General features: G+C 56.2%; 2 protein-coding genes across 11 annotated transcripts in view; one reads left to right on the top strand and one right to left on the bottom strand.

Moving 5' to 3' along the window:
• The window catches only part of Letm1 (leucine zipper and EF-hand containing transmembrane protein 1), a 48,041-nt gene extending 41,296 nt beyond the window's left edge, over positions 1 to 6,745 (top strand). The window contains exons 12-14 of the mRNA XM_008841833.2: positions 519 to 706; positions 1,862 to 2,000; positions 3,819 to 6,745. Coding sequence (XP_008840055.1) covers positions 519 to 706; positions 1,862 to 2,000; positions 3,819 to 3,965 — 474 coding nt within the window. The 3' untranslated portion in view covers positions 3,966 to 6,745. The remainder of the gene's footprint in view (positions 1 to 518; positions 707 to 1,861; positions 2,001 to 3,818) is intronic.
• A 2,760-nt stretch (positions 6,746 to 9,505) lies between these two features.
• The window catches only part of Fgfr3 (fibroblast growth factor receptor 3), a 15,334-nt gene continuing 510 nt past the window's right edge, over positions 9,506 to 24,329 (bottom strand). Inside the window, exons 2-19 of one of the 10 annotated variants that reach the window (XM_029567674.1) lie at positions 24,121 to 24,274; positions 23,860 to 23,920; positions 18,641 to 18,910; positions 18,284 to 18,337; positions 16,811 to 16,980; positions 16,598 to 16,721; positions 16,326 to 16,516; positions 15,271 to 15,421; positions 13,791 to 13,987; positions 13,371 to 13,516; positions 13,029 to 13,150; positions 12,836 to 12,946; positions 12,385 to 12,575; positions 12,151 to 12,273; positions 11,998 to 12,068; positions 11,614 to 11,751; positions 11,365 to 11,470; positions 9,506 to 11,198 (exon numbers count right to left, since the gene is read on the bottom strand). In XM_029567674.1, the coding sequence (XP_029423534.1) occupies positions 11,052 to 11,198; positions 11,365 to 11,470; positions 11,614 to 11,751; positions 11,998 to 12,068; positions 12,151 to 12,273; positions 12,385 to 12,575; positions 12,836 to 12,946; positions 13,029 to 13,150; positions 13,371 to 13,516; positions 13,791 to 13,987; positions 15,271 to 15,421; positions 16,326 to 16,516; positions 16,598 to 16,721; positions 16,811 to 16,980; positions 18,284 to 18,337; positions 18,641 to 18,910; positions 23,860 to 23,920; positions 24,121 to 24,174 (2,427 nt within the window). In that variant the 5' untranslated portion in view covers positions 24,175 to 24,274 and the 3' untranslated portion in view covers positions 9,506 to 11,051. Of the gene's footprint in view, positions 11,199 to 11,364; positions 11,471 to 11,613; positions 11,752 to 11,997; positions 12,069 to 12,150; positions 12,274 to 12,384; positions 12,576 to 12,835; positions 12,947 to 13,028; positions 13,151 to 13,370; positions 13,520 to 13,790; positions 13,988 to 14,455; positions 14,601 to 15,270; positions 15,422 to 16,325; positions 16,517 to 16,597; positions 16,722 to 16,810; positions 16,981 to 18,283; positions 18,338 to 18,640; positions 18,911 to 23,859; positions 24,072 to 24,120; positions 24,275 to 24,329 lie in introns of those variants that run through there. The other 9 variants (XM_029567677.1, XM_029567678.1, XM_008841829.3 and 6 more) reach the window with 9 other exon arrangements.

The raw sequence follows: 24,329 nt of genomic DNA, 5'->3' as shown, positions 1-24,329 counted from the left end.
CCCAGCACTCGGGAGGCAGAGGCAGGTGGATCTTTGTGAGTTCGAGGCCAGCTGGTCTACATAGTGAGTTCCAGGACAGCTGGGGCTACAAGGAGACCCTGTCTCAAAAAAGCCAAAAAAAGTTTTTTTTAATTCCTAGATTCTTCATATGTTTTTTCTCTAGCAAATACAAAGGTAGTTGAGGTGCAGTCTCTATTCCTTTTCCTCTGCTGCAGAAAATGTCCAAGTTTACAAGAACAAGGAGTTGGGGTGGTGAACTGTAGAAAATAAATAAGAACAAATTTACATGACAGAAATAGGTCTTGCAGCTTTTCTGAGGTTGAAATGAAGAGTTTGTTTGTTTGTTTGGTTTGGTTTGGTTTTGAAGTGCTAGGGATCAAACCCAGGTCTTATGTATGCACAGTAGGCTGATGCTGTAGCCCTGGACCATATCCCAGCCCAATTAATGATTTAATTGCTTTTTCAAGTTAAGTTCATATAGGGCCTCCCCTGCTTTTTGACTCAAACTTTTTTCCCAGGACTTACAGGAGATCAAGAAAGAACTTTCAAAGACGGGAGACGAGCGATATATAGAAGAATCCAAAGCCAGCAAGAGACTGACGAAGCGGGTCCAGCAGATGATTGGGCAGATCGACGGCCTGATTGCACAGCTGGAGACGAGTCAGCAGGATGGCAAGTTAGGCTCTGCTGAGAGCTCACCCATGGGGTAAGTGAGCTGTGACAAGAGAACCCAAGACTCCCAGCCTCAGCTGGCCAGGGCTGTGCTGGGCTCTGACTCCAAAGTGTGTACCTCTGGGCCTCTGCCTTACCACCCCACCTGGGGCCCAGGGGCAGCCACAGTCCCAAGAGCATCTTGGTTCCTGTTTTTGTTTCCTTCACAGCTCAGTCTCCACATCGCCTGCTGGTTTCATCTAGGTAGCTCAGATCTGCCTCCTCCCTGCCTATGACCCCCAGCCCATCCTTCCCTTCCATGGCACTGGACCCTTGAGCTTTATTCTTAGTGCTGCTTGGTTCACGGTGCTTCAGACTGCCGGACTTTCTCATGCTTCCTCCCTCTGCCTGTCCTCTGTCCTATACCACTATGGGTGGTCTGCCCTCCTGAGTAGCCACCACTAGGCTTCATCTACACCCAGGTTCTTGTGTTATAGCTGTGTGTGGGTTTCCCATAAGTCTAGAACATACCCCATAGCAAGAGCAGGTAGCTGCAGCTGGACCCTGCTTCTGCTCCAGGGGTCTCTTACCACCTGCAGTTGAACCTTGTTTCTCTCTTGAATTAACTATTTGCTGCCTGGTAAACACAGGCCTGAGAACCACTACATGGCGTTGTGGTGATCTCCATTGAGGGGATAGGCACATGTGGACTCCTGGACCCAAGGGTGTGTTGTTTTCTATACATAATTATATGCAGAGTGTAATGAACATGTATGTGCCCCTGTTTGTGCTCTGGGCTACACTAGTGAACACACAGAAGCTAGAGAAGAGTACTGGTTGTCCTGACCTGGCACCTTTCCCTTATTCCCTCTCACTGAACCTGGAGCTAGGCTCTCAGCCTGCAAGCCCCTAACCTCCTGGCATTGGGTTTATAAACAGGTGCGTGACCACTCGTTGGTTTTTAAATAGGTTCTGGCGATTTGAACTCAGGTCCTCATGCTGTATGGCAAACTCTGTTACCCGCTGAGCTATCTCCCTAGCACCAACAGTGGTGTTTTGTGTTGCTGTCTCTGCTGACCTTGTATGCCAAAGAGAAGGGGTCATGCTGACATTTCCAATTCATTCATGGCCCCAGGGTCAGGGGCCATAGATTGGAGCTGTGGGTAAGCAGGGCACCTGGCCAACATCACATGCAGGCTGTACTCCCCAGGGAGAGCGTCATCAGTGTCACTGAGCTCATCAGCGCCATGAAGCAAATCAAGCACATTCCAGAACACAAACTGGTCAGCCTAACCTCAGCCCTCGATGAAAATAAGGATGGCAAGATCAACATTGATGACCTGGTCAAGGTAGGTGTCTTAGTTTGTTTCTTCATTGCTGTGACAAAACACTCTGACCACTACCAACTTGGGGAGGAAAGGGTTTATTCAGCTTATATCTCCCAGATCACAGTTCATCAGGGAGCCCAAGGTAGGAACTCAGGGCAGGAACCTGGAGGCAGGACATGGAGGAACGCTGCTTACTGGCTTGCTCCCCTGGCCCCTGCTCAGCCTGCTTTCTTATGCAACACAGGCCCACCTGCCCAGGGGTGGCACCACCCACAGTGGGCTGGGCCCTCCCACATCACTCATCAAGAAGATGCCCCTCAGACATGGCCACAGGCCAGTCCAATAGAGGCAATTCCCCAATTGGGGCTCCCTCCACCCAGGTATGTCAAGCTGACACTAAAGCTATCCAGCACAGAGGGGACTGGGCCTGGCTGCCTCTTGTTCTGGGGCCCAGGAGTTTGAGGAGGAGCTGCTCAGACAGAGCTTAAAAACTGTATCAGGAGGTAGGGTCTATAGGACAAGTGTCTCAGCTTTTTGTTCTCATTTGAAATTACTGGAAGCAAGAAGTTACTGATGTTGCAGACGTGGTTAGATGACAGAATAAGTCCCTGCCCTGCTGAGGGCCACTTCAGCTCATGCTGTACCAGGTTGTCTGCACATACCATAGGACCCTGCATCCCACCCTGGAGGTCATATGTTAGGTCAGTCTCAGCTCTCACCTGTACATGTGGCAATAGTCACAAAAGCACAGTGAGCCTGTCACTTTGGAGCAGGCCACCCCCTGTGACTCTAGGCCTGATTCTTCCAGCATCTGAAGAACTGTGGAGCCCCAGGCCCAGCTGGGAGCCTGGTGGACCTGAGCATTAGTGGACAGAGTCTTCTCATGAGAGGGGCTCCTGTAGCCATGTTCCAGGCGTGCACCACTTCTTTCCCTCACTCTACTGTGTGAAGCTCCAGCTGGACTCCTTGTGGCGCTGAACTGGGCCCCTGGTGGCACTGGGCCCCTACTGGCATACCACTAGAATTTGGGGACAGTGTAACAGCCCTGCCAGAACCTCTTGGCACTGTCTGAGACCCAAGAGACTCTGTAGAAGGCTTTAAGCCCCAGGTCAGCCCACAGGACCTGGATTGGGATCCAACCTCAGGATTCCAGTCTGCAGATTATCCTGGACCTTCTTAAATCATGTCTCTGAGAAGAAACTGCCTTCATGGCTCCCAGAGCACCCGACTTAGTGATTTTTCCAGACATAGCCACGAAATCTGGCTAATTTCTTTTAGTTCCATTTAAAAACAAGGCACTGAACCGGACATGGTGACACATGCCTTTAATTCCAGTACTTGGGAGGCAGAGGCAAGTGGATCTCTGTGAGATGGAGACCAGCCTGGTCTACACAATGAATTCCAGACCAGCTGGGGCTACAGGGAGACCTTGTCTGAAAAGAACAACAAAAAAAAGATAAATAAAAAAGGCACTGTTAGACATGTATGTTGAACACTTCCTACTCCCTTATCAGTCTGCATGGCAGAGGGGATGTATGTACCCCAATTCCCACCCCTCTTTATACAGGGGAGACCACATCCAGGGCAGGGTCCTTGGCCCCCAGCAGTGTGCCAGGGTCATTGAAGGGCTTATCTGTGACCCCTTGGTCTGGAACTCTGAGGACCAGAGCAGTGGAAGAACCTGGGCACCCATAGCAGGCAGTGAAATGGCAAGTCCCAGCCAAGAACATGGCACAGAAGAGGGCCGTCTCCTCCCAGAGTCCCACTTCCCAGAGCTGTTAAGGGACAGCAGATAAGTGCTGTGGTGGAACCTCCTAAGTCTCCATCCTGTTTGTGTAGGTGATCGACTTGGTGGACAAAGAGAACGTTCAGATCTCTACCAGCCAGGTGGCCGAGATTGTGGCAACTCTCGAGAAGGAGGAGAAGCTGGGTGCCAAGAAGGTCAAGGAGAAGGCTGAGAAAGAGGCTGCAGAGGTGAAGGGTTAGGGCTGCCTGGCATTTGGTACCACAGGGCCTGTGCAGGTCTGCTCCATCCTGCCACACCAGCCACAGTGGGGATGGCATGAGAGTGATTGCTTTGAGGTGATTTTTAGTGGCAAATCTAACATTTTTGTCTGGAATAAATCAGAAACTTCCATAATCAAGCAATTTTTAATTTCATCATTCCATGAAGATTCAGGGCTGGAGCCCTCTGAGTAATTGCGTCTGGACTCACACCATGGTGTGCTGAATGGCCATAGTCACATGGGCCAAGGGTATCTCCGCCAGTAGGATCACAGCTCACACTGACCCCAACTCCAGAGGTGACTCAGGCCAGGCTGGCAGGAAGGTGTCTCCATGTATGTGTCCTCACTGGCTTAGGGTCTGATCTGGCCTCCATCCCCAGAAGGAGAGTGAGGACCACATGAACTCCATTACCTGTACGGAGCCAAGCGGATGTGCCTACAGGTCCTAGAGACTTTGGAATAGGAACTAGACAAACAGTGCAGCCCTCCTCTGCTCTGAAGGTCCTGCAGTTAGTCTGAGGACTTGGATTCGTAAATATCAATGTGCATAGATATGTCTGCTCACACATGTTCACCGTTGTGTCTAACCATTTGATATATGTGCCGTAATCACTTAAGTGGCCTCTGGAGATAGCAGTTTCCTGGCAGCAGTGTCTGTTTTACCTGGATTCTCTGGTGTGTTGACTGGAGCTCAGTTACCATTGATCTCCACTAATTCTTTAACTGACTAGTACTGAGTTTTCAAACATGACCATCTGCCTAATTCATGAGTAATATCTAATGTAGTGGGTGAGATACGTGGAAGAAGCCTTTGAACATAAAGCCTTTTACTGAGCAGTTCACATTGCTGTACAGTGCTGTGCCTAGGCTGGCCTAGGGTCCAGAGCTGACCTCTGCAGCCTGAGCACACCTGGGGCCTCGGTGTGGCTCTGCACATAAAATTGTAAGTCACATAGGACAGAGCCAAGGTGGGCTTCAGCCATGCACCTCGCCTTCTGGTTCATGGTACCAGGGGAGTCCCTTAGCCTGTCCGTAGCACAAATGCTGGGGGCTATTCCTGCCACTGAGGAGTGACAAAGTAGGCTTGTGTGACAGTGGCGCCACGGGGGCTTTCATCATGATGACTCCTGGCTGCCAACAGCTTGCTGGCACCCTTCTGAGTGGTATCAGCGTTGCTCAGTGTCCAGAGCTCTTTGCTGAGTGGCCAGCAGCCTTTCTTACTTGGAGGTAGGCCAGAGCTAGGTGTCCTGTGGCCTCAGCACCACCTTCCCTAGGGGAGTGAAGGAAGGATGGTCATGAGTTCAGCCTGGGCTACTTAGCAAGACCCTGCCTCCAAAAGCCCTTCACAGAACTCAGACAGAACCGGAAGGTGTAGAGAAGCATTGCACTTGGAGACCACACTTCTCTATTACTTGAAACCTTTTTCTTGGCCACGAAAGGATACGTATGACACGAAGGGAGAATGAGATCATCCCACACCTGGACATTTGTAGAGTAGCAGTGGGTCTCAGTGATCTCGTCCCTGTCACCTGCAGGCTGGTAGATCCATGGCAGCATCTGTCAAACGTGCTGTGCCCCGACAACCTGGTCCCAGCTGTCAGTATATGTAGGAGGACAAACTTATGGTTGCCAGATGTGTTTCCACCACAGAGGCCGTCTGTCCTCTGAGTAGCATTCTGGAGCCTGGCCCAGGTCTAGCTTTTGCCCTCATCCTTCATGGCATTGTTGGGTGCTGTCCGTGGTCACGTGTTAGCTTTTGCTGACTCAGGAACTTCTGTCCCCTCTGCCTTGAATTCTTCCCTCACAGGTCACAGCATCACCCCAGGAAGTTTTCATCCTGCTTATGTTTCAGGGGCTTAGTACCCACATGTACTGGAAGGTCCAGCAGTGGGTTCCTGCCTTGGTTCTAAGAGCCATCCCCCTTCTGTTTTACTGCCCAAACCTTACTTAGTACATTTGGATCAGGTTTGGAAATGATGGGTCCAGGATTGAGCATTGTTCGTGCCAAGCATTTGAAAGATGGCTGCGTCAGCTTCCTTGTTCATGAGCACTGCATCCCGGCGGGTGTTTCAGGAACTGAGATACCCATGCCTGTTCAGTGAAGCTAGAGTTTCAGACAGGAGTCTAGCATTCCTTCCCGTCTTCACCTCACACTGCTTCTCACACAAGATTCAGGAAGTTGGCACCAGGTTCTGTTTGAACTGTCAACATTTTAAATGTGAAGGGCACCATGCAGTTCTGAAAAGCAGACCCTCTGTAGTTGTCCTCTTTGTGGTCTGTATCGTCTTCTGACCTTCAGGGGCCCCTAAAGCCTCCAGGCTGGGCCATGTGTAAACTTCTGTTGAGATGGTTCTTTTGTTAAAACATTTAATCGATGTTCCTGTAACAGCCAGAGTGATGTATCAGCCATTTGACTAGCAAAGAAGTTTAGTGGAAACTCAGTGCCCTGAGCTCTGGTGACTGCATTGTGGATGTAAGATGTGCAGATTCAAGAGGGCCCTTGCCCTCCCCCAAGCCCCTCTGTGAGTGCCAGCTCACCTTCAGGGACTGCAGTCTTGACTCCAGGCTCCTGCCTTGCAGGACATTACCGAGGAGGTCTGTGTCTCCTCTTCCTAGGACACCAGCCCTGCTTTGTAGAGAATAAGAGGTCTTTGCTTGTCAGGAGCTGAACTGCCAGGCTGAGGATAATAGGCCACAGGGTGATGTTTTCTACAACTCGATGTAAGTAGATGATTGAATAAAGCGCACTGATGACCTCTCTGCTGTGTGATGGTTTGTCCAGGTTGGCAACCTCAGCACCTGCCCAGGCTCTCCCCAGCCTATGGACCTTCAGTGTTCTGGAACCCACTCACCTCACAGCTGTATTGTGCCTATCATGAGCTGTATGGGGTGGGCAGGGGCTGGGACCTTGGCCAGGAGTCCCAGGAAAGTGGGGGCTCTCCCTATACCACAGTCTGCTCCTTAATCCAGGGACAGGTCCCAGCCTGAGGGATATGTGGATGGCAGTGGGCCTGGTTGGAGGCAGCCTCCAAAGCCCCATCTCTGGCTGCCTACTGTGAAGTGGTCCAGACGGGAGGAGGATCTGGGCGGGACAGAGGTGTAATATCTATCTCCTGAGCCTCTCAGCAGCCCACTGCCACCCTGAGCTCAGGACACAAGCCTACCGTTATTGAGGCCAGAGTTCTGAGGCCACATTGGTTCCCAAGCTCAAGAGATGCAAGTGTCAGGGTAGGGACAGGAGCTGCTTGCTGGTGGGCACAGCCATTCCAACGGCACAGCAGCTAGGTCAGAGGGCCAAAGGGCCACAGTGAGGACAGCGCAAACATAATGACGAACTTGGGAAGTAAATGGAAGTCTAGTTCTCCCAGTGACTCTTGGGGAAAGATCATTGTATGCTGGGCACTGGGGAGTGCTTGTACCTGATTCTTACTGGAAAAACCAGACATTTGACACAACCAGCTTCCTGCATTTATATATTTTAATTTTTTTTTTCACTTATGTATATGAGTGTCTTCCATTGAGGCCAGAAGAGGGTTTCGGATCCCCTAGAATCTAAATCGGGGATCTGAACCTGGTCCTCTGCAAGAACAACCAATGCTCTTAACTGCTGAGCCATCTCTGGCAACCAGCTTCCTGCTGTCATGGGAAGATAATTCTTGCTGCCGGTCCTGAGACCACTGGGACCAACCCAGGATGATGGGCAGGCACAGGCCACCGGCAGTAAGCAGGAGTCAGGCTGGGAGCTTGTCCCTGATGCCTGCCAGAGCCAACCAGACAACTATCCACCAGCACCACCACCCATATCCAGAAGGCAAAGCTGTAGGGGGTGAGGGATTCTTCCAGACTGGAGGAGACTAGACAGAGGGGTCCTGTCTTCCGAGGGTATGGGAAGTTCAAGTGCAAACCCAACACTGGGTGGCACAAGACCACATCTGTGCTGTGTTCTCATTGGGCAGTGGCCACCCAGTAGCCCCTGGTGGAGCAGCTGAAGGCCTGACCCTGTCTCTGCCAAGGGCAGAGGCTGACCTTGACTGGAGAATCCCAGGGAGGTAGGGGTGGAGACAATGGGGGGTCACCTCCTGTCAGAGTGGCCTGACCTATGTTCCCACTGCCCCTGGCCCTCAAAAGGCCACTGCAACCCCCAGGGACCAACCCCTTGGTGTTACTCCATTTGGGATCCACAAGGGCCTGGGCTTGAGAGTGGCTTCTAGGTTGCAGGGTGTTGGGGGGGTGAGGGAGCTAGGCTCAGCACAGCACTAGGGGGCACCCCTGGCCTACACACTGCTTGTCTAGGCAGTACAAGCCTCTCTTCAGGGATGAGTACCTCCCTACACAAGCTTACCCAGGCTTTTGCCTCTGGGGCTTAGGCCCTCCAGTGGCATCTTCCTGCCCCGGCTACTGTCACAGGTGTCTTCATGGCCAGGCCAGGTTCAGGGGTCTCTGGCATGAAGCTGTCTGCTGCCCCTTGTGAGGTTGCTGTGGGAAACAGAAGCCATGCCTACATCTGCCTCTATTTATTTTTGGTCTTTTTGAGACAGGGTCTCCCTATAGCCCCAGCTGGCCTCGAACTTACTATATAGACCAAGCTGGCCTTAAACTCAGAGATCCGCTTGCCTCAGCCTCCCAAGTGCTTGGACTAAAGGCACACACCACCACCCCTAGCCTACATCTGCCTCTAAAACCCAGAACTTCCCTGAGGGTCCCCTGGCTCAGATTTCAGCCACCTAGAACCAAGACTCCAGTGGCTTTGCCTGTGCAGAAAAGAGCCCTCACCTAGGTGAGTCTGATCCCAAGGTCAAAGTTCAGTCAGTCCAACAGTTTAGAAGTGAGACAGAAAAGATGGGTGAGCCCTGGACCACTCACCCCTGACCACCCTGCCTGTCCTCGGAGAAGCCTTTCCAGACTTCACATTTGTGGGTAACTGTAGTAACCCTTCATTTTCCTATCCTGCTGTCTTCTGTCTCTGTCCTCAGTGACCAGCTAGCAGCCCAGAGCTGTAGCATCTGTCCAAAGACACTGACAAACTGTTAGGAGACAGAGGTATAGGTTGGTCACAGGCAGGAGTGGCCACCATTATAGACTGAACCAGGGGCTTGGCCTATCTGCCCTCCCACCCCGGGTTATAAGTACCTGTGCACAACCCTGTGTCCCCAAGTCCCTCCCCTGGTAAGGCAGCCAGGGAGCTGGACAGGCCCAGCACACTTCCCTCCACATGCTCACAGCCCCCTCTCCTATAGACACCAACTCTCTTGTATCCTATCCTTGGGACCCCCAGACTCTGGTAACCCTGAGGTTCTGGGTGCTAGCCTCAGACCACAGGCATGCCTACCCAAGCCCAGCTGCCCTCACCCTGGGAAGGCCCAGCAAAGACAGCAGTCCATTTGGGGCCTGGGACCAACACCTTGCTCTGGGGACTGATCCCTCCACTGCTGTTGTCTCTTTCCCTGGAGACAAACCCCAGAACCTGTCCCAGGCAGTAAGGACACAGCTGCCCAGGTCCCAGAACAGAAGAGGCACAGGTAGAATCAGAAACCGTTGTCTCTTTATTTTTTGCAAAGTACGTCGGTTGTGTTAACAAAACCGTATCTGCCGGTGTGGGCCGACAAACCACATGTTGGGCCCCAAGAAGAGTCACCCTGAGCCACTGCCCTGGCCCCGCTGACTGGCAAGGGACAGCCACCTATGCCTGGGGCCCAGTAAGATACAAAATGTAACAAAACTGAATTCAAGGCTTTCTCTCCCAAGCTTTGAAAGGTAGCAGTCCAGGCTATAAAACTCTAGAAGCATTGCATAAGAAGTGTTAAGTCTACAGCAAATACATCTTGTAAAAACTCAATAAATTATATATATATAGATATACATAAACTTGTAACATCTGAACCTGTGTGCGGGGCTGACCCCTCCCTGGGCACAGGCGCACACCTGGAACACACAGCAATTAGAAGAATCTTTATGAAAATACCAACTCACTTTAAAATTCAAAAAATAAATCTCCTAAAAAAGATCCTGTGGAAGTCTAACTGCCCCATGCAAGAGGGTCAAAGGTAATAAAAAAACACTCACTGGAGCCACCTCCAACTATGAGGGTAGCTCAGGCTCCAAGGGGCCACCTCCAGCCTTGGCATGGGCCAGATAACATTCTCAGCAACACCCCTAAATGCAGCATAAACCTCCACCTCCTCAGCTGTTAATAAGTTAAAACTTAAATCTCTCTGCCACACTGGCTAAATGCTATGAATGTGGGCTGGGGGACTGGGGCTCTGGGAGTTGATAAATAGCTTTACAAATATACAGGTCCAGGCACAAACAAAACCATGGTGCCGGAAAAGCCCTTTGCTCCTCTGCTGGCTCTTATCATCTAACCAGTGAATCCCCATGGGGCATCTTGTTCCCTGGGTCTCAGCTTTGCCTTCTTCCACATATTCATATATATATACATATATGTGTGTGTATATATATGTATGTATGTATATATCATACACAGCATCTATTTATATAAATGTACACTTGCTCCTGGAATAAACCTTTCGGACAGAAGTTAATGGCTCCCACCTTCAGGTACCCGTAATTTCAGTCTCTGAGGGGGCAGGGTGGGGAGTGGAGAGGTCTGGAGGTGAGGAGCTGTGACTCACCCCCAGGCACAAGGTGCCATGTATGAGGGAGGCTCGCCACACGGGCAGGGCTTCCCTGCAGGCTCAGCTTTGGGCAGCAGAGAGGCCAAGGCCCACCCTGGACATGGAGTCCAACATTCTCTGCAATGATCCCTGGTCCCTGCAAGGTGGTACCAGGGGATGAGTGAGCCAGAACCCCAGGGCTATACAGGGTGAGGTCCCTTACATTCTACATTTGTTGCTCCTGGCCCCAGCCAGTCAGGAGCTCGCTCTACAGCAGTACAGGTTCCCAGGAGGCCTCTTTATCCAGGGGCCAAGGACACACATACAGGAAGTCCTGTCTATTGTCTGCCTGTCGCACTGGTCTGGCCGGGATCCACTGCACCTACAGCAGCAGGGTGGGCTGGGGTCCGCGTAAACATTGTCTGGGCCTGAGCTGTGGTACTGTTGGCCCCTCACGTCCGAGGTCCCCCATTACTGGGTGGTGCTGGGGGCAGCAGGTCGTGGGTGAACACAGAGTCGTCCCCCGAGGAGCTGGAGCTGGGAGTATCCTGGCCACCTGGTGAGTACTGCTCAAAAGGCACAGATAGGTCCAGGTACTCCTGTTGGTGGACAAGGCTGTCAGGACTGGACCCCAATACATATCCCCTTCCATCCCACAGCTGTTGTGTTCAGGCTGTGCCCTGAAAGGCAAGTCCAACTGCTGGAACTCCAAGAAGCACCACCCTCAGGAAGCAGACATAGGGAACAAGAATACACGGCACTCACGTCAGTGGATGTCACAGTGAGGATGCGGTCCAGGTCTTCTACCAGCTGCTTGAAAGTGGGCCTCTGGGAGGGGACTGCATGCCAGCATTCCCGCATGATCATGTACCTGTGGCAGGCACAGTTGTGGGCTTCTGGCCTGTCCCCACATCACCCCAGGCTGCCAGTGTCCCACTCACCCCAGGCGCCCTGACAGGAATCCCACCATCCCCAGAGACTCGGTGGAGGAATAAGTAAGGGACATTCTCTCACAGGTCGTGTGTGCAGTTGGCTGGTTTGTCCATGCGGTGGCCCTCTTTCAACAGCTTGAAAAGCTCTTCCACTGGGATGCCAGGGTATGGTGAGCCCCCCAGAGTAAAGATCTCCCAGAGCAGGACCCCAAAGGACCAGCTGCAAGGGGGCAAGGACAGATGGCCTATTACCCCTAGGCCATTTCTGTAGCCCTGTCCCAGGACATATTACCAGTGGGCAAGGTGGGGCACCAGGACAGGGAGGGAGAGGCCAGGACTGTGCTGTTGGCCCAAGGGGACGCACTAGTGCCTGAGAAGACCAGGGCCCTGGAAGCTGTAAGAAGTACAGCTGGGGTCTTGGCTGTCCCCAGAACTTGCCATCCCTATTCCATGTGGGGACACATACACGTCACTCTGGTGGGTATAGACCCGGTCAAACAGGGCCTCTGGTGCCATCCACTTCACAGGTAGCCGGCCCTAGGCAGAGAGAGGTGGGTGTTGGCTGTCAGGTGTCCTCTGGCTGAGCCCTGCACCCCACCCACCCCAGACCAGGACTCACGTTCGTAGTCTTCTTGTAGTAGTCCAGGTTGTGCACATCACGGGCCAAGCCGAAGTCTGCAATCTTCATCACATTGTCCTCGGTCACCAGGACGTTCCGGGCAGCCAAGTCTCTGTGGATGCACTGCAGAGACAGGACCCTAAGCTAAGCCAACCCCTCACCAGTTCAGGCAAGCTCGTCACCCACTTTTCTACCTAGAGGGGCTGCCGGGCCTATACCCATGCCCCCGCTCACCTTCTGCGAGGCCAGGTACTCCATGCCCCGGGCGACCTGGTAGGCACAGGACACCAGATCCTTGCAAGTGAGCTGCTCTTCAGGCAGCCTGCATGCATCGAAGGAGTAGTCCATGCCTGGAGGGCGCCGTGCCCGCAGGTACTCCCGCAGATTGCCCTTGGCCGCATACTCCACCAGCACATACAGGGGCCCTGGGAGCACAGGCACCTCAGAGGTGCTATGTGACTCATCAGGAACCCTGCCCACTAGTCCACCTGCTGCACCTACCACCCCACGTGCACCCACCTCCCACTGTGCTTACCACCCTGCGTGCAGGCCCACTAGTCCACCTGCCGCACCTACCACCCCACATGCACCCACCTCCCACTGCGCTTACCGCCCTGTGTGCAGGCCCACTAGTCCACCTGCTGCACCCACCACCCCACGTGCACCCACCTCCCACTGTGCTTACCACCCTGCGTGCAGGCCCCCAGCAGGTTGATTATGTTCTTGTGCTTGCCAATCATCTTCATCATCTCCATCTCAGACACCAGGTCCGACAGGTCCTTGTCAGTGGCATCATCTGCCAAGAGTAGGGAGTGGGGGTGTCGGGTGATGGCCCCCACGGCCCTCAAATGCCCATTGTTGCTTCTCTCCCTCCTCACCTTTCAGCATCTTCACAGCCACAGTGACCGGCCTGGCTGTGCGGTCCTTGTCAATGCCGATGGCCTCCGCCATGACAACCTGGCCAAAGCAGCCCTCCCCGAGAGGCTTGCCCAGCGTCAACCTGGCCACAGGAGCAGAGGCAGTGAGTGTGCAACCAGAATCCCCGGCCGCCACTACCTCCAGGATGCCCCACAGCTGACCGTGGACATGAAGACAAAGGGCAGCCCTCTCAGACCTCACCTTGCACCCCACCTCAGGAGCACCTTATCCTACTCCAGCAGGCCATCCAGTTCCCACCACAGAACCCCATCAGGCACGTGCCGTCCCTCACCACCACTGACCGGGTCCTGGATAGTTCCCACTTGGGGTCAGCAGGCAGTTCAAGTTCAGAAACATTGGCCAAGACAGGACCTTCTCCCGAGGACAGCCGGGCGATGCGGACCAGGGGTGTGTTGGAGTTCATGGATGAGTTGGACTCCAAGGACACCTGCTTGGGTCGGCAGGGGCAGGTTGGTGCCGCACAATGGGGTCAGGGGCTGGAGATGGGTAGGGTGGTGTGGCCCCCAGGAGTGGCAAGATCAACTGAAGACTAAAAGATGTCATGTGCCTCAGAGCTTGGCTCCATGTGGAGAACAGAGGCAGGGAACAGCCCACCCAACTGCAGAAAAACTCATCCCAGGCAGACCCAGGCCTTGGACCCTATGGGCCTCTGGAGGGCCAGGGCAGGAGGACAGGGAGCTCAAAACCCGGTATCTACTTTCTGTTACCTGTCGCTTAAGTGGGAAGCGAGAGACCTTGTGCACAGTTGGGGAGCCCAGGCCCTTCTTGGGGGGACTGCGCAGGCGACAGAGTGTCACAGTCGCCACCACCAGGATGAAGAGGAAGAGGCCCACCCCGTAGCTGAGGATGCCCGCGTACACGCTGCCAGCCTCACCAGCCTCCATCAGCTCCTCCTCAACTGCAAAGACACAGGTGTTGGGGCCTGGCCCACTCTTTTGGGACTTCTATGGCCTGAACCACAGGCACCAGTAGGAAAAAAAGGGATCTGGGGTGCTTGGAGTTGGGGGCCCATGGCCCTCATTCACCTTAGTAGTACAGTCAAAATATCTGTGAGTCAGCAGGAGCCAGACCCAGGAGAGAAGCCTAGCAGAGCCAGCAGCACCCACACCGCCACCCAAGGCACCCAGGAGATGCCAGAGCCTCAGTGCAGGGCAGTTGGGGATGAGCTGGAGATGGAGGGGAGGTCCTTCTGGACCAGGATGGGGCAGGCTGATGCTCCCATACCATGCACAAGGCCAGAATGAGCCACGTGGATGGGGTAGCAATGAGCCACAGGGGCCTCCTGCCATTCCCCGGGGCTTTGGCATGTCCTGAGTGAGCACCCTAAGAGGACAGGTGCAGCATGAGCAGCAGCAGGAGCCAGTACCTGGCAGCACCACCAGCCACGCAGAGTGATGGGAAAACCCGATAGAATTGCCTGCCAGGCAGGTGTACTCCCCCGCGTCCTCAAAGGTGACATTGTGCAATGACAGAACCTCTAGCTCCTTGTCGGTGGTGTTAGCGCCTGCCGTCTACAAAGAGAGAACAGAGCGCGATAGGCAAGCGCCAGCACCTCCCTTTGGGCACCGCAGCACAGTCCACGGGGCGACGATCCAGCCAGGCTGCAAGGAAAACGCGGCCACCACCACCTCGGCCACCACCACGGCCCTGCCACGGCCACGGCGGCCCAGGGCCCTCTGCCTGGAGCGCGGGCACCGAGCCTGAAGCCAGTCCCTCCACCGGTGGCGAGTCCTCTGTCCCGGGTAAGCGTCAGGCAGGTGGGCAGCGTGGTGCCACACAGAGGCAGCATGCAGAGTTAGTGCAGAAGTGGGAGGGTTGCAGATGATGGAGAGAGGGACAGACTGGTAGATGGACAGGAAGCCAGCAGGCACCGGAGTCAGCCGGAGAGGGGCAGAAGGTGGGTGCTCACAAGTAGTACGGAGTTCAGCCCCTGGCAGGCTCTAAGGACATTCTAAATGTGCAAGTCGGGAGGGGACGTGCAAGAGGGGTCAGCACAAGCCTGGGGTGCTTGAAGCAGGTAGTTGGTCAGTGGTGGCCGGGGGCTACCAGTGTTGCCACGGCATCACTGGTGGAGTGGGAGCCGCAGGCAGGGCCAAGCGGGATGGGCGGGCAGCAGCCGCACGGCTGGGGCGTTGGAGCTGGAGCTCAGCGTGCCGGGCAGGCGTGGGACAGAGTGGTTACCTGCTCGGGGCCCGCGAACACGCAGCCAAAAGGCCTTCTCAGCCACGCCTATGAAATTGGTGGCTCGACAGAGGTACTCGCCCCCGTCCCGCTCCGACACATTGGCCAGGCGGAGGCGTGCGTCTGCCTCCACATTCTCACTGATCCAGGACTGCGGGGACAAGAGACTGGGCTCAGGCACACCCCGAGCCAGCTCCAGCTGGCCATGAGGACATGAGGACATGAGGACAAGGCAGGCAAGGGAGACCTCCCCCCGACCCCAGGATGGACACCTGGATGGAGGGGTGCCTGGAAGGGAGGAGCATTAAAGCAGTGGTAGGCTTAGTTTCACAGACTGGCCCTTGTGTCCACTCCCACCTCCCCCCCAACACAACCAGAACCCACAGCCCCAACACCCTCACCCCAAGTTGCATGGCAGGGTGACTATGCCTCGGGTGAGAAGCACATTCAGACAGGGCCCCAGTGTCTTCTCCCTAGGCCAAGATTCCTGCTTCTGCCAGCTCCTGTTCCCCTCCCCCACCAGACCGCCTTGTCTCTGAACAGATGTTTCTCTTTGGACTTCCAGTGTCCCAAAGTCCCAACTCCGGTGGCCCCCACCCGAAGCCATGGAACAAAGCTACAGGCAAAGGGAGGCAGGATGGCAGGACAGAGCCAGTACGACACTGCAAGTAGATAATACCAGCCAATCTAAGCCAGCTTGTGGAGTGGCTACCAGGTCTCTGGGATCCAGAGGATACCAGCTCAGCACTTATCTTCCTGCCCCTAGTCACCATAGCTGTCACCCAAGAGAGGCCCAGCTTCAAGCTGTGGGGCTTTAGGGGCAAAGGCCTGGCTCAGAGCAGACAGGGAGACAGGCTCCATGGCATAGCACATGGAGCACAGAGTCTCCCTGGAACTCAGAGCAGGTGAGAAGCACCTGGACTCAGCTGACCCTTCCCAGAAGTTCCAATGCTTGGACCTCAATCCTAACACATGCCTCAGCCAAGATGGACCCATGGGCAAAGAACCCCAGTAGATCCACCCACCCACCTACCCTAGGCGGCAGCAGAGCCTACCTTGAGCACAGTGACGTAGGGCGTGCCATCGGGGCCCACCTTGCTGCCATTCACCTCCACGTGTTTCAGCCACTGGATGTGTGGCTGTGCATCACTGTACACCTTACAGTGGAACTCCACATCGCTGCCCAGAACAGCTGTCTGGTTGGCCGGCAGCCCCGCCTGAAGGATGGGCCGGTGTGGAGAACGTTCTGCAAGAGACAGCAAGGTCAGAGCAGCAGGTCAAGGGGCCCAGGGCTGCCCTGCCTTAGCCTACTCGACCTGGCCCTCACCCAACACATCCAGGGTATATGTCTGTCGGATGCTGCCGAACTTGTTCTCCACCACACAGGTATAGTTGCCACGGTCGGAGGGCACCACACTCTCCATGACCAGGCTCCACTGCTGGTGCCGCAGCTGTGGGTGGGGTGGTAAGCAGGTGAGCAGCCACAGGCTACATCCTCTGTGCCGGGCCCTACCCCTCAGGTCCCCTCTACCAGACCCACCTTGATGCCCCCTATGCGATGCTCCCCACGGAATTCCTTGCCATTCTTCAGCCAGGAGATGGAGGGAGTGGGGTTGCCAGCAGCCGGGCAGCGGAAGCGAACAGTGTTGGCGGCCGGTACAGCCAGCAGTTTCTTATCCATCCTCTCTGGCCGAGTCCAGTAAGGGGCCCCTGATGGCAGAGATGTCCGTGAAGGCCATAATCGGTGACAGCCCAAAGCTGCCCTGTCCACCCTCTAGCCTGTTTCTCCTCCTGTGTGATGAGTCCTCTGCTTTGCCTAGACAGGCTCCCGGAATCTGAATGCCAGCACCCACAGCAACCCAACTCAGAGTTGGGCATGCCCCTCTTCTCCCTCGAGGATAGGCCCACAGGTACAGGTTCCTAGGAGGCAGAACCCAGTAGGAGTCAAGGAGAGGGACTCTCAGCACAGGATAAGAGGGAACAAGGTACATGGACACTAGGTAGAAGGCCCCTTCTAGCTCTGAGCTGCCCTCCCAGGCTCCTAGGGTTACCAAGATCCCAGTAGGCTGTGGCAGGTACTGTGTCCCACAGACGTAACATTGCTCACTGACATGGGGCTCGAACACCACACACAGCCTAGGAAGGCCATGGGGACAGAAGTAAATGGAACTCAGGGCCAGGGTACTGGGAATGTGGCTGAGGGCAGAGGCTGACAGGGCAACTGTGCTAGAAATTTTGCTCTGAACATCCTGGTAGTCAAAGGGAAAAGGGAAATGAGAAGCTCAACCACTCCTCAGAACAGGGGGCTCTGTTGGCCTCAGTCCTATAACCAGGTTTCCACACCCTAAAATCTTAAGCCCCTAGTACCTGTTCTTCCTTCCACACACAGACTCCTGAGACCCCTGGTTTCCCATTAGTTCTGTCTCTGACCAGTTCCTCTCCATTCCACCCCAGAAGGCCCAGATGGTCCAGGGACTCAGTCTACACACCCTAGTTCCCAAGTCATAACCACCTCCCTGATGTCTGTCCTATGGTGGCCCTAATCTGCACCATGCATGTGCACACACATGTACACGCACACGTGCGCGCACACACACACACACACACACACACACTTCCCCACTGACCTCTCCCTGGGTATCGTCACTCCAGCTGCCCTGGCATATCCACACCTTGTCATAAACAACACTACACCACGTTTACAGTCTGTGCCTCAGCCCAGCACAGCCACCTTCCCTTCCTGCTGGCCTGACACAGTAGCCACTAGTCTCCTAATCGCTGGGTCTGCTTGTCCCTTGGCAGCAACCTGAGCCCCTGCCCTGCCTTTCAACTGTGTGTCCCTCCCCACTAGTCAATACTGAAGGCCCTGCACGCCAGCCCTGCCTCCTCACTCCTCCTGGAGCGCTGTGCCCTGGTTTCCACACCTGCAGCAGTGACCCCCTCTGACCCCTAGACTGTAGGAAGGAGGCAACCCCACCCAAGCCAGCCCAGTGCACCTGGACTCTTATCTCACCTGTGTCTTCAGCCACATCTTCCCCATCTTCATCATCTCCTGAGGACGGGGCATCTGCAAGGTCGGTATCAGTGGGCAGGGCTGTGATACCCCCACAACCAGGACTTGTGACTCCCTACACTTGGGGCCCTCTGTTGTCCACCTTCAGAGCCCACTGATCCCTACCTTTGGGGTCCTGCCCTTGCAAGGGCACATATTTAGACAGCACTTCCTAGGGGGTAACCCCACCCTCTCTCAACAGCCAGCAACATCCTCAAGCCAGGGATGCTATGGCCACCCTGCCTGGGACTGTCCCTGGCCTCTCCTGGCTATGCCGCTGCTCTGGGCATTTGGCAGCCACAACCAACAAGCACTTACCTGTGACACGCACACTAAAGTGGCACAGGACGCGCTGAGTGAGACGCTGCCGATAGCTGTAGGCTCCTGCATCCTCGTGGGAGGCATTCAGCACCTGCAGACGCTGGGGCCCCACCAGGATTCGATGGGAGGTCACCAACCCTGTGCCATCCTTGACCCAGACGGTGGGGCCTGTAGGGGCACCCCCAGGTGGGTGGCAGCTCAGCTCCACGGTATCCCCACTGCCAAAGGCCACCTGCTCCTCCTGGCTAGGCTCAGGCTCTGGCACCTCTGTGGAAGAAGTGAGTGGCTGTGAGAGGGATTCCCCAAAGCAGCACGCTGGTGGCCCAGCACCTGACTTTGCAACACACTAGCGAAGGCTGTAGCAGGCAAGTGAGAAGGGTGTGCTGTCAGAGCCTGGGGTCCTGGCAGACATGTTCACTAAGGTAGGAGCCCAGGGGTGTCAGTACTCGGCTCTGCCAGTGGTCTGCGCTGACTCACAACTCCTCTCAGCAAGACAAAGACGATGGAGGAGACATAGCAACCCCCAACCCAACAATAACAGGCACCGAAAGGTCTTACAACAAAATTAAAATAAATGAGAAGTGGGAAGGAGATGCAAGATCAGACGTCTGCTGTTTTTACATGGGTGGGTGGCACTTGTCTGTGCTCGGGAGCTGCACACCCCATGTACCTCATGAGCAGTCGAGATGTGTCAGGTGGAGGCTCCCTGAGAAGGGAGCGTCTGTGCCTTGCAGCTTACGTGCCTGCTCCACATGGCAGCCAGTTAGAAAAATAGGACAGACTGCATCAGGCACATGCCTTTAAGCCCAGCACTCAAGCCGTAGAGGTAGGTGGATCTCTGTGAGTTCAAGGCCAGCCTGGTCTACATAGTAAGTTCCAGGAAAGCTGGGGCTAGAAGGAGGCCCTCTCTTAAGAAGACAAAAATGAAGCTGGGCATGATGGCACACACCTGTAGTCCCAGCACTCGGGAGGCAGAGGCAGGCGGATCTCTGTGAGTTCGAGGCCAGCCTGGTCTACATAGTGAGTTCCAGGACAGCTGGGGCTACAGGGAGACCCTTTCTAAAAAGACAGAAAAAAAAAAAAAGAAAACCCAAAAACGAAAAGAAAACTAGGACAGACATAGAGAAAGGACACCAGGTCTGGCCATGAGTCTCAGGACAATGGGCTAAGGAGCCCATATGAGCTCACAAGGTGGCTAAGTGGCTGTGACCCCCATTCGACAGATGAAGACCAGCCTTGAAGGTGCTGACAGAGTTTTCATGTGTGCCAGTTGGAGCTAGAGCCATAGCCAGTGGAGCCAGCCGCTCACCCTGAGGGCTGAGAAAGTAGGGCAGCAGAAGCCCTCAGGTGGGCAGACATAGGTGGTCATGTACCGCTCCCATTCAGTTGCTGCCCAGTTCTTGAGGAATCCCAAAGGCCTCGAGACCCAGGGACACACTACCACCTATTCTGACCGTCATCCCCAGGCCTCCCTGCCAGAACCAGACAATGCCCAGCATGGGGGCAGTTGGGCTTGAGGCCCAGGACAGGGGTGGGTGGTCCTGCTGGGCAGACCTCCTTCCCTAGACCCAGCTGGACCGGCTGCGCCATCGCTTGTCATTCTGCCGATGCATGGCCTAGATTCGAGGCCCAGCTGCCCACTCTGGCCACACCAGTCCCTAGATCCAAAGCCAGACCCAATTCTGCCCATCCCAGAGTCAGCCCATAGGCCCAGAGCCCACCGGGATTCTGACAGCCAGAGGGACCCACATGTCCCCAGAAGTATCCATGAGGCTCATATCCCTCAGGGTCCCACAGCTCTTAGCTTGTCCCTGGGTGGGCCCCATAGCCATGGGCCTTCTGGCCTGACCTCCAGCTCTCCAATCCTGCTGTCATATCCTATGGGGGACCACCCATTGCTGGAAGCTGCCTGAGGCCCCCCAGAAGGCCAAGAACAGGCTGGTCAGTAGCCTCAGTCTAGGCCCTGGCCCAAAGGCAATAGCCAGTTGGTTCCGGTTTGGTCTGGGCAAAACAAGAGGTCAAGCCATTCGCACAAGTATTTGCTTTAACCTGGTCCAGCAAGGGACTCAGAGAGGACACAGCAACCCCCAGCCCAGCCCTACTGAGCAGCAGATGGCTGCAGCCATTAGGTGGAAAGGGGAAATGTCCCTGTAGTCAGTTGAGAGCTGACCCTTGACCTGCCTACCCATCCCGTCCACCAAGAGCCAGCAGAGTCCAGACACCTGGACTTTGGGGGACTTAAACAGCAGTGTCTCCACTCCTGTGACTTTATCCCAGGGCCACAGGGCCTATAGGGAATCAGATCAGGAGTTAAGCCCATTAATAAGGAGGAAAGGGCAGTGTGGAACTAGACCTGAGAAGAGAATGACACTGAGTCTGGCACATCCTGAGGAGGTGGTAGCAGCACAGGCCAGTAGAGCCCCCCACACCCTATGAGCCTCCAGCAGCACATGAGAACAACTCCTTAGAGCCCATCAATGACCTATACCACACAGGTACTGGTGCATCTGCTGTGCCGTAGATGGAGAGTGCCCCCACTACATGGGCTCCACTGTATCTGTCCCCACTGGTATCCTGATTGCCAAATACTGCCAAGACAGACCAGGGCACAACATGCTCACTGGTACAGGACAAATACACTGTGTCCCAGAAGGGCTGTGCTGGCCCTGGGGTTCCTTTACTGTGGCACAAGGTACAAATCCCATCTTGCAGGCCTAGGGCCCAGAAAGGCCACTTCACCAGTAAGTGGCTGGAGCCTGTAAAAGTAGGGGGTGAGGGGCACTTCTGCTTCAGACAAGGAGATCAAGCCACAGCTAACCAGCCTTCAGAAAGGAGCACCTGGTATCCAGTTCTAGTCACTACCATTGAGGCCCCAAGTGTACCCCTCAGAATGAGCATCAAATTCAGACCTGTTTCTGAGGTTGATCACCCTTCGAGATTTCAGGGATTTGGACTTGGTATGAAACAATGATAGTGACGCAATGAACCTGCAGCTGCTGAGGGGATATGGCCAGGTGTTAGAATAACCCAGAAGGGAGGGTGCCCACCCTGAAACCAAGGGTCTCTGGCCTTCCTGCTTCTTCCCTTCCCCCAGCCTCCCAAACCATCCCACCCAGAGACTGGAGACATTCCACAAAGTTTCGTAACAAAGTCAAGAAAGAAAAAAAGGACCGGGAGGCCAGGCCAGCTAATGAGGGCTTACTGGGGGATTATCCGGCCTAATCTTCCAAACAACACTGCCATTAGCAGTCCTCTTGGATAGGGCAGGTAAGGAAACTGAGGTCCCAGGCAGGCGCCCACGCCTGGACAGGCAACCACAGCCTGGAGCTCCAGAGGTCCAGGCAGACACCCCTCCACCGGGGATGGCTTGGCTCACAGCTCAGTCATTTCTCAACCTGGTAGGGCAGGCTGCCTTACTCCAAGACCTCACCCTTCCCCTAACCACCTCCTCAATTCTTTCCTAAAGGCAGCAGTAAAAATGAGGGAATCAGAGTCCGGGTTCCAGGCCTATGTGGGACCTGATGCCTAGAGGGCAAAGGGCTCCTAGGCTCAGCACTGGATCTTAAGCTTCAGGACCCAGGATCAGTCCAGGTTAATGAACCACCCAGAGGCCTGCAGGGCTCAAAGTCCAGTCCTGCCTTAAGCCAGGTGGGGGGAGGCTACAGGTAACGCCCTGGGAGGTGGAAGGTCCTTCTCACCTACCACGCCTTACTGGGGGGGGGGGTTGCCAACCTTTCGACCCCCAGCAAGTCACTCACCCTCTCCCCCTACTAAGCACATAAGCCATGCTGGTGAGACCAGGAGCGGCCAGTGCAGTCCAGGGGCCAAGCCCTGCCCCACCGCCCTTGACCACAGCCAGCTCCTTCTCCCTCATTTATGCTCCTGGGGAAAGCGCCAGCCCAGACCTCTGTAAACTTCACGAGGTCTTTGTATTTTTACTGCCGGGCCCATCTCGTTAAGGAACCGGATTAAGTTTATTGACCTATCAACTTCCCTACCTGTTTCACCAGCTCCAGTGCGGGGGCGCGGAGCACTCGGGTGCGCTCTGCGTTCCCGCAGCTGGAGTGCGGGGAGGCCACCGTCCAACCGCGGCACCGAGAGGATCTGCGCCCCGCCCGCCGCCCTTCCGGGCTCGCTGACACCCGGAGCCGGCCGTAATAGCTTCATCTGAATGCGCATGCTAATGCGGCTCCCCGTCGCCGGCCATTCGGCTCGGAAAGCCGGGCCGTCGGGGCAGGCGCTAAAAGCGCGCGCTGACCTCCCGACGGCCTCTGTCACGCCGCTGAATGACACGCACATTCAAGCGTCGGGCCCACTTTCATTCATAAAAAAATGACATTGTTCCAGGAGGCTGCAGCCGCCGAGGGAGAAAGGGGCTCGGGGGCGCCGGGAGGGGCGCGCCGCCATCTGCCTTGTCCCGCTGCGCCCGGCGTGCTCGCACCTCCCCGCGAGGCCGCGCCGCCATCAATGCGCGGTCTGTGGCCGCCCGGGTACAAAGGAGCGGCTGTTCGGGCCGAGGCCCGGGTGGGGCAACAGCTCACCGGGCGAAGGCCTCCCTCCGCGCGGCCGCCCGCCAGGCCTCCCCTCTCCCCAGGGGCCGCGCGCGGCGCACGTCCTGCAGCAGCGCCAGCACGCGGCGGACCTGGGTGCGCTGCTCGCTCGCGGGTCTGTTCAGTGACTCTCCACGTCCCACCGGAGCCTGGACGGCATCAGCCCCTCCACTTCCCTGGGCGCAGCCTCCCCCGGGATCGGACACTCGGGCGGCGCACAGAAGTGGAGGGAGTGTCCTCGGCTGTCACCTTGTCACCGTGGGGCTCTGGCTGGAGCACGCCTACCCACTCTCCAAAGTTCACTTTGGACGAAGCTGACCACGGTGCCCAGAGGCCGGGGGGCCCACGACGGGAAACTTTTGGCCCTCGCAGAACCGAGGAGCAACAATGGGAATCGTGGAAACTCGCGCCTCGGCTGGGGAGCCCGGGGGAAAAGGCCGCTTGCGGTTCCCCGCGGCCCCTGGAACTTGGGTGGTGGCCCCAGCGCTCCAGACTCCCCATAAACCGCCCGCGTCGGGCCTGGCCGCGATCTCGGGGTGGCGAGGACGGCGACGGAACTCAGGCACCCGCCCGGGTGCTGCTCCTCCGCCAGGGGCTGTTCGGGGTCCCCGACGCCTCTTGGGGGGGCCCGAGGGGCCCTCCCGGGGACCTATAGTCGGTCCTTACCTGCGGCTCTCCGCACAAGGCGCTGCTCTGTGCCTGGGGATTCGGAGGCAGCTCCGGCCACCACCGCCAGGGCCACGGCCACGCAGAGCGTTAGCGCGCAGGCCGGGGCTCCCATGGCTGGGGCGGGGGCCACGGCGTCCTCAGGCGGCGGGCGCGGGCATACTGCACCCCCGCGGCCCGGCTCCGGCGTGGGTAGGAGGGCAAGGCTCGGGAGTCTGCGGGAGGACGCAGCGCGTTACCGGGGCCGGCAGCTCCGGCCACCACCGCCAGGGCCACGGCCACGCAGAGCGTTAGCGCGCAGGCCGGGGCTCCCATGGCTGGGGCGGGGGCCACGGCGTCCTCAGGCGGCGGGCGCGGGCATACTGCACCCCCGCGGCCCGGCTCCGGCGTGGGTAGGAGGGCAAGGCTCGGGAGTCTGCGGGAGGACGCAGCGCGTTACCGGGGCCGCCTCGCGCGTGGCCCGGACCCCT

The sequence above is a fragment of the Nannospalax galili genome, unplaced genomic scaffold (genome assembly GCF_000622305.1).
Source record: "Nannospalax galili isolate Female #2095 unplaced genomic scaffold, S.galili_v1.0 scaffold101, whole genome shotgun sequence".
Lineage (NCBI taxonomy): Eukaryota > Metazoa > Chordata > Mammalia > Rodentia > Spalacidae > Nannospalax > Nannospalax galili.
The sequence above is the reverse complement of the archived record's forward strand: the minus strand, read 5'-3'. Positions and strand labels throughout refer to the sequence as shown.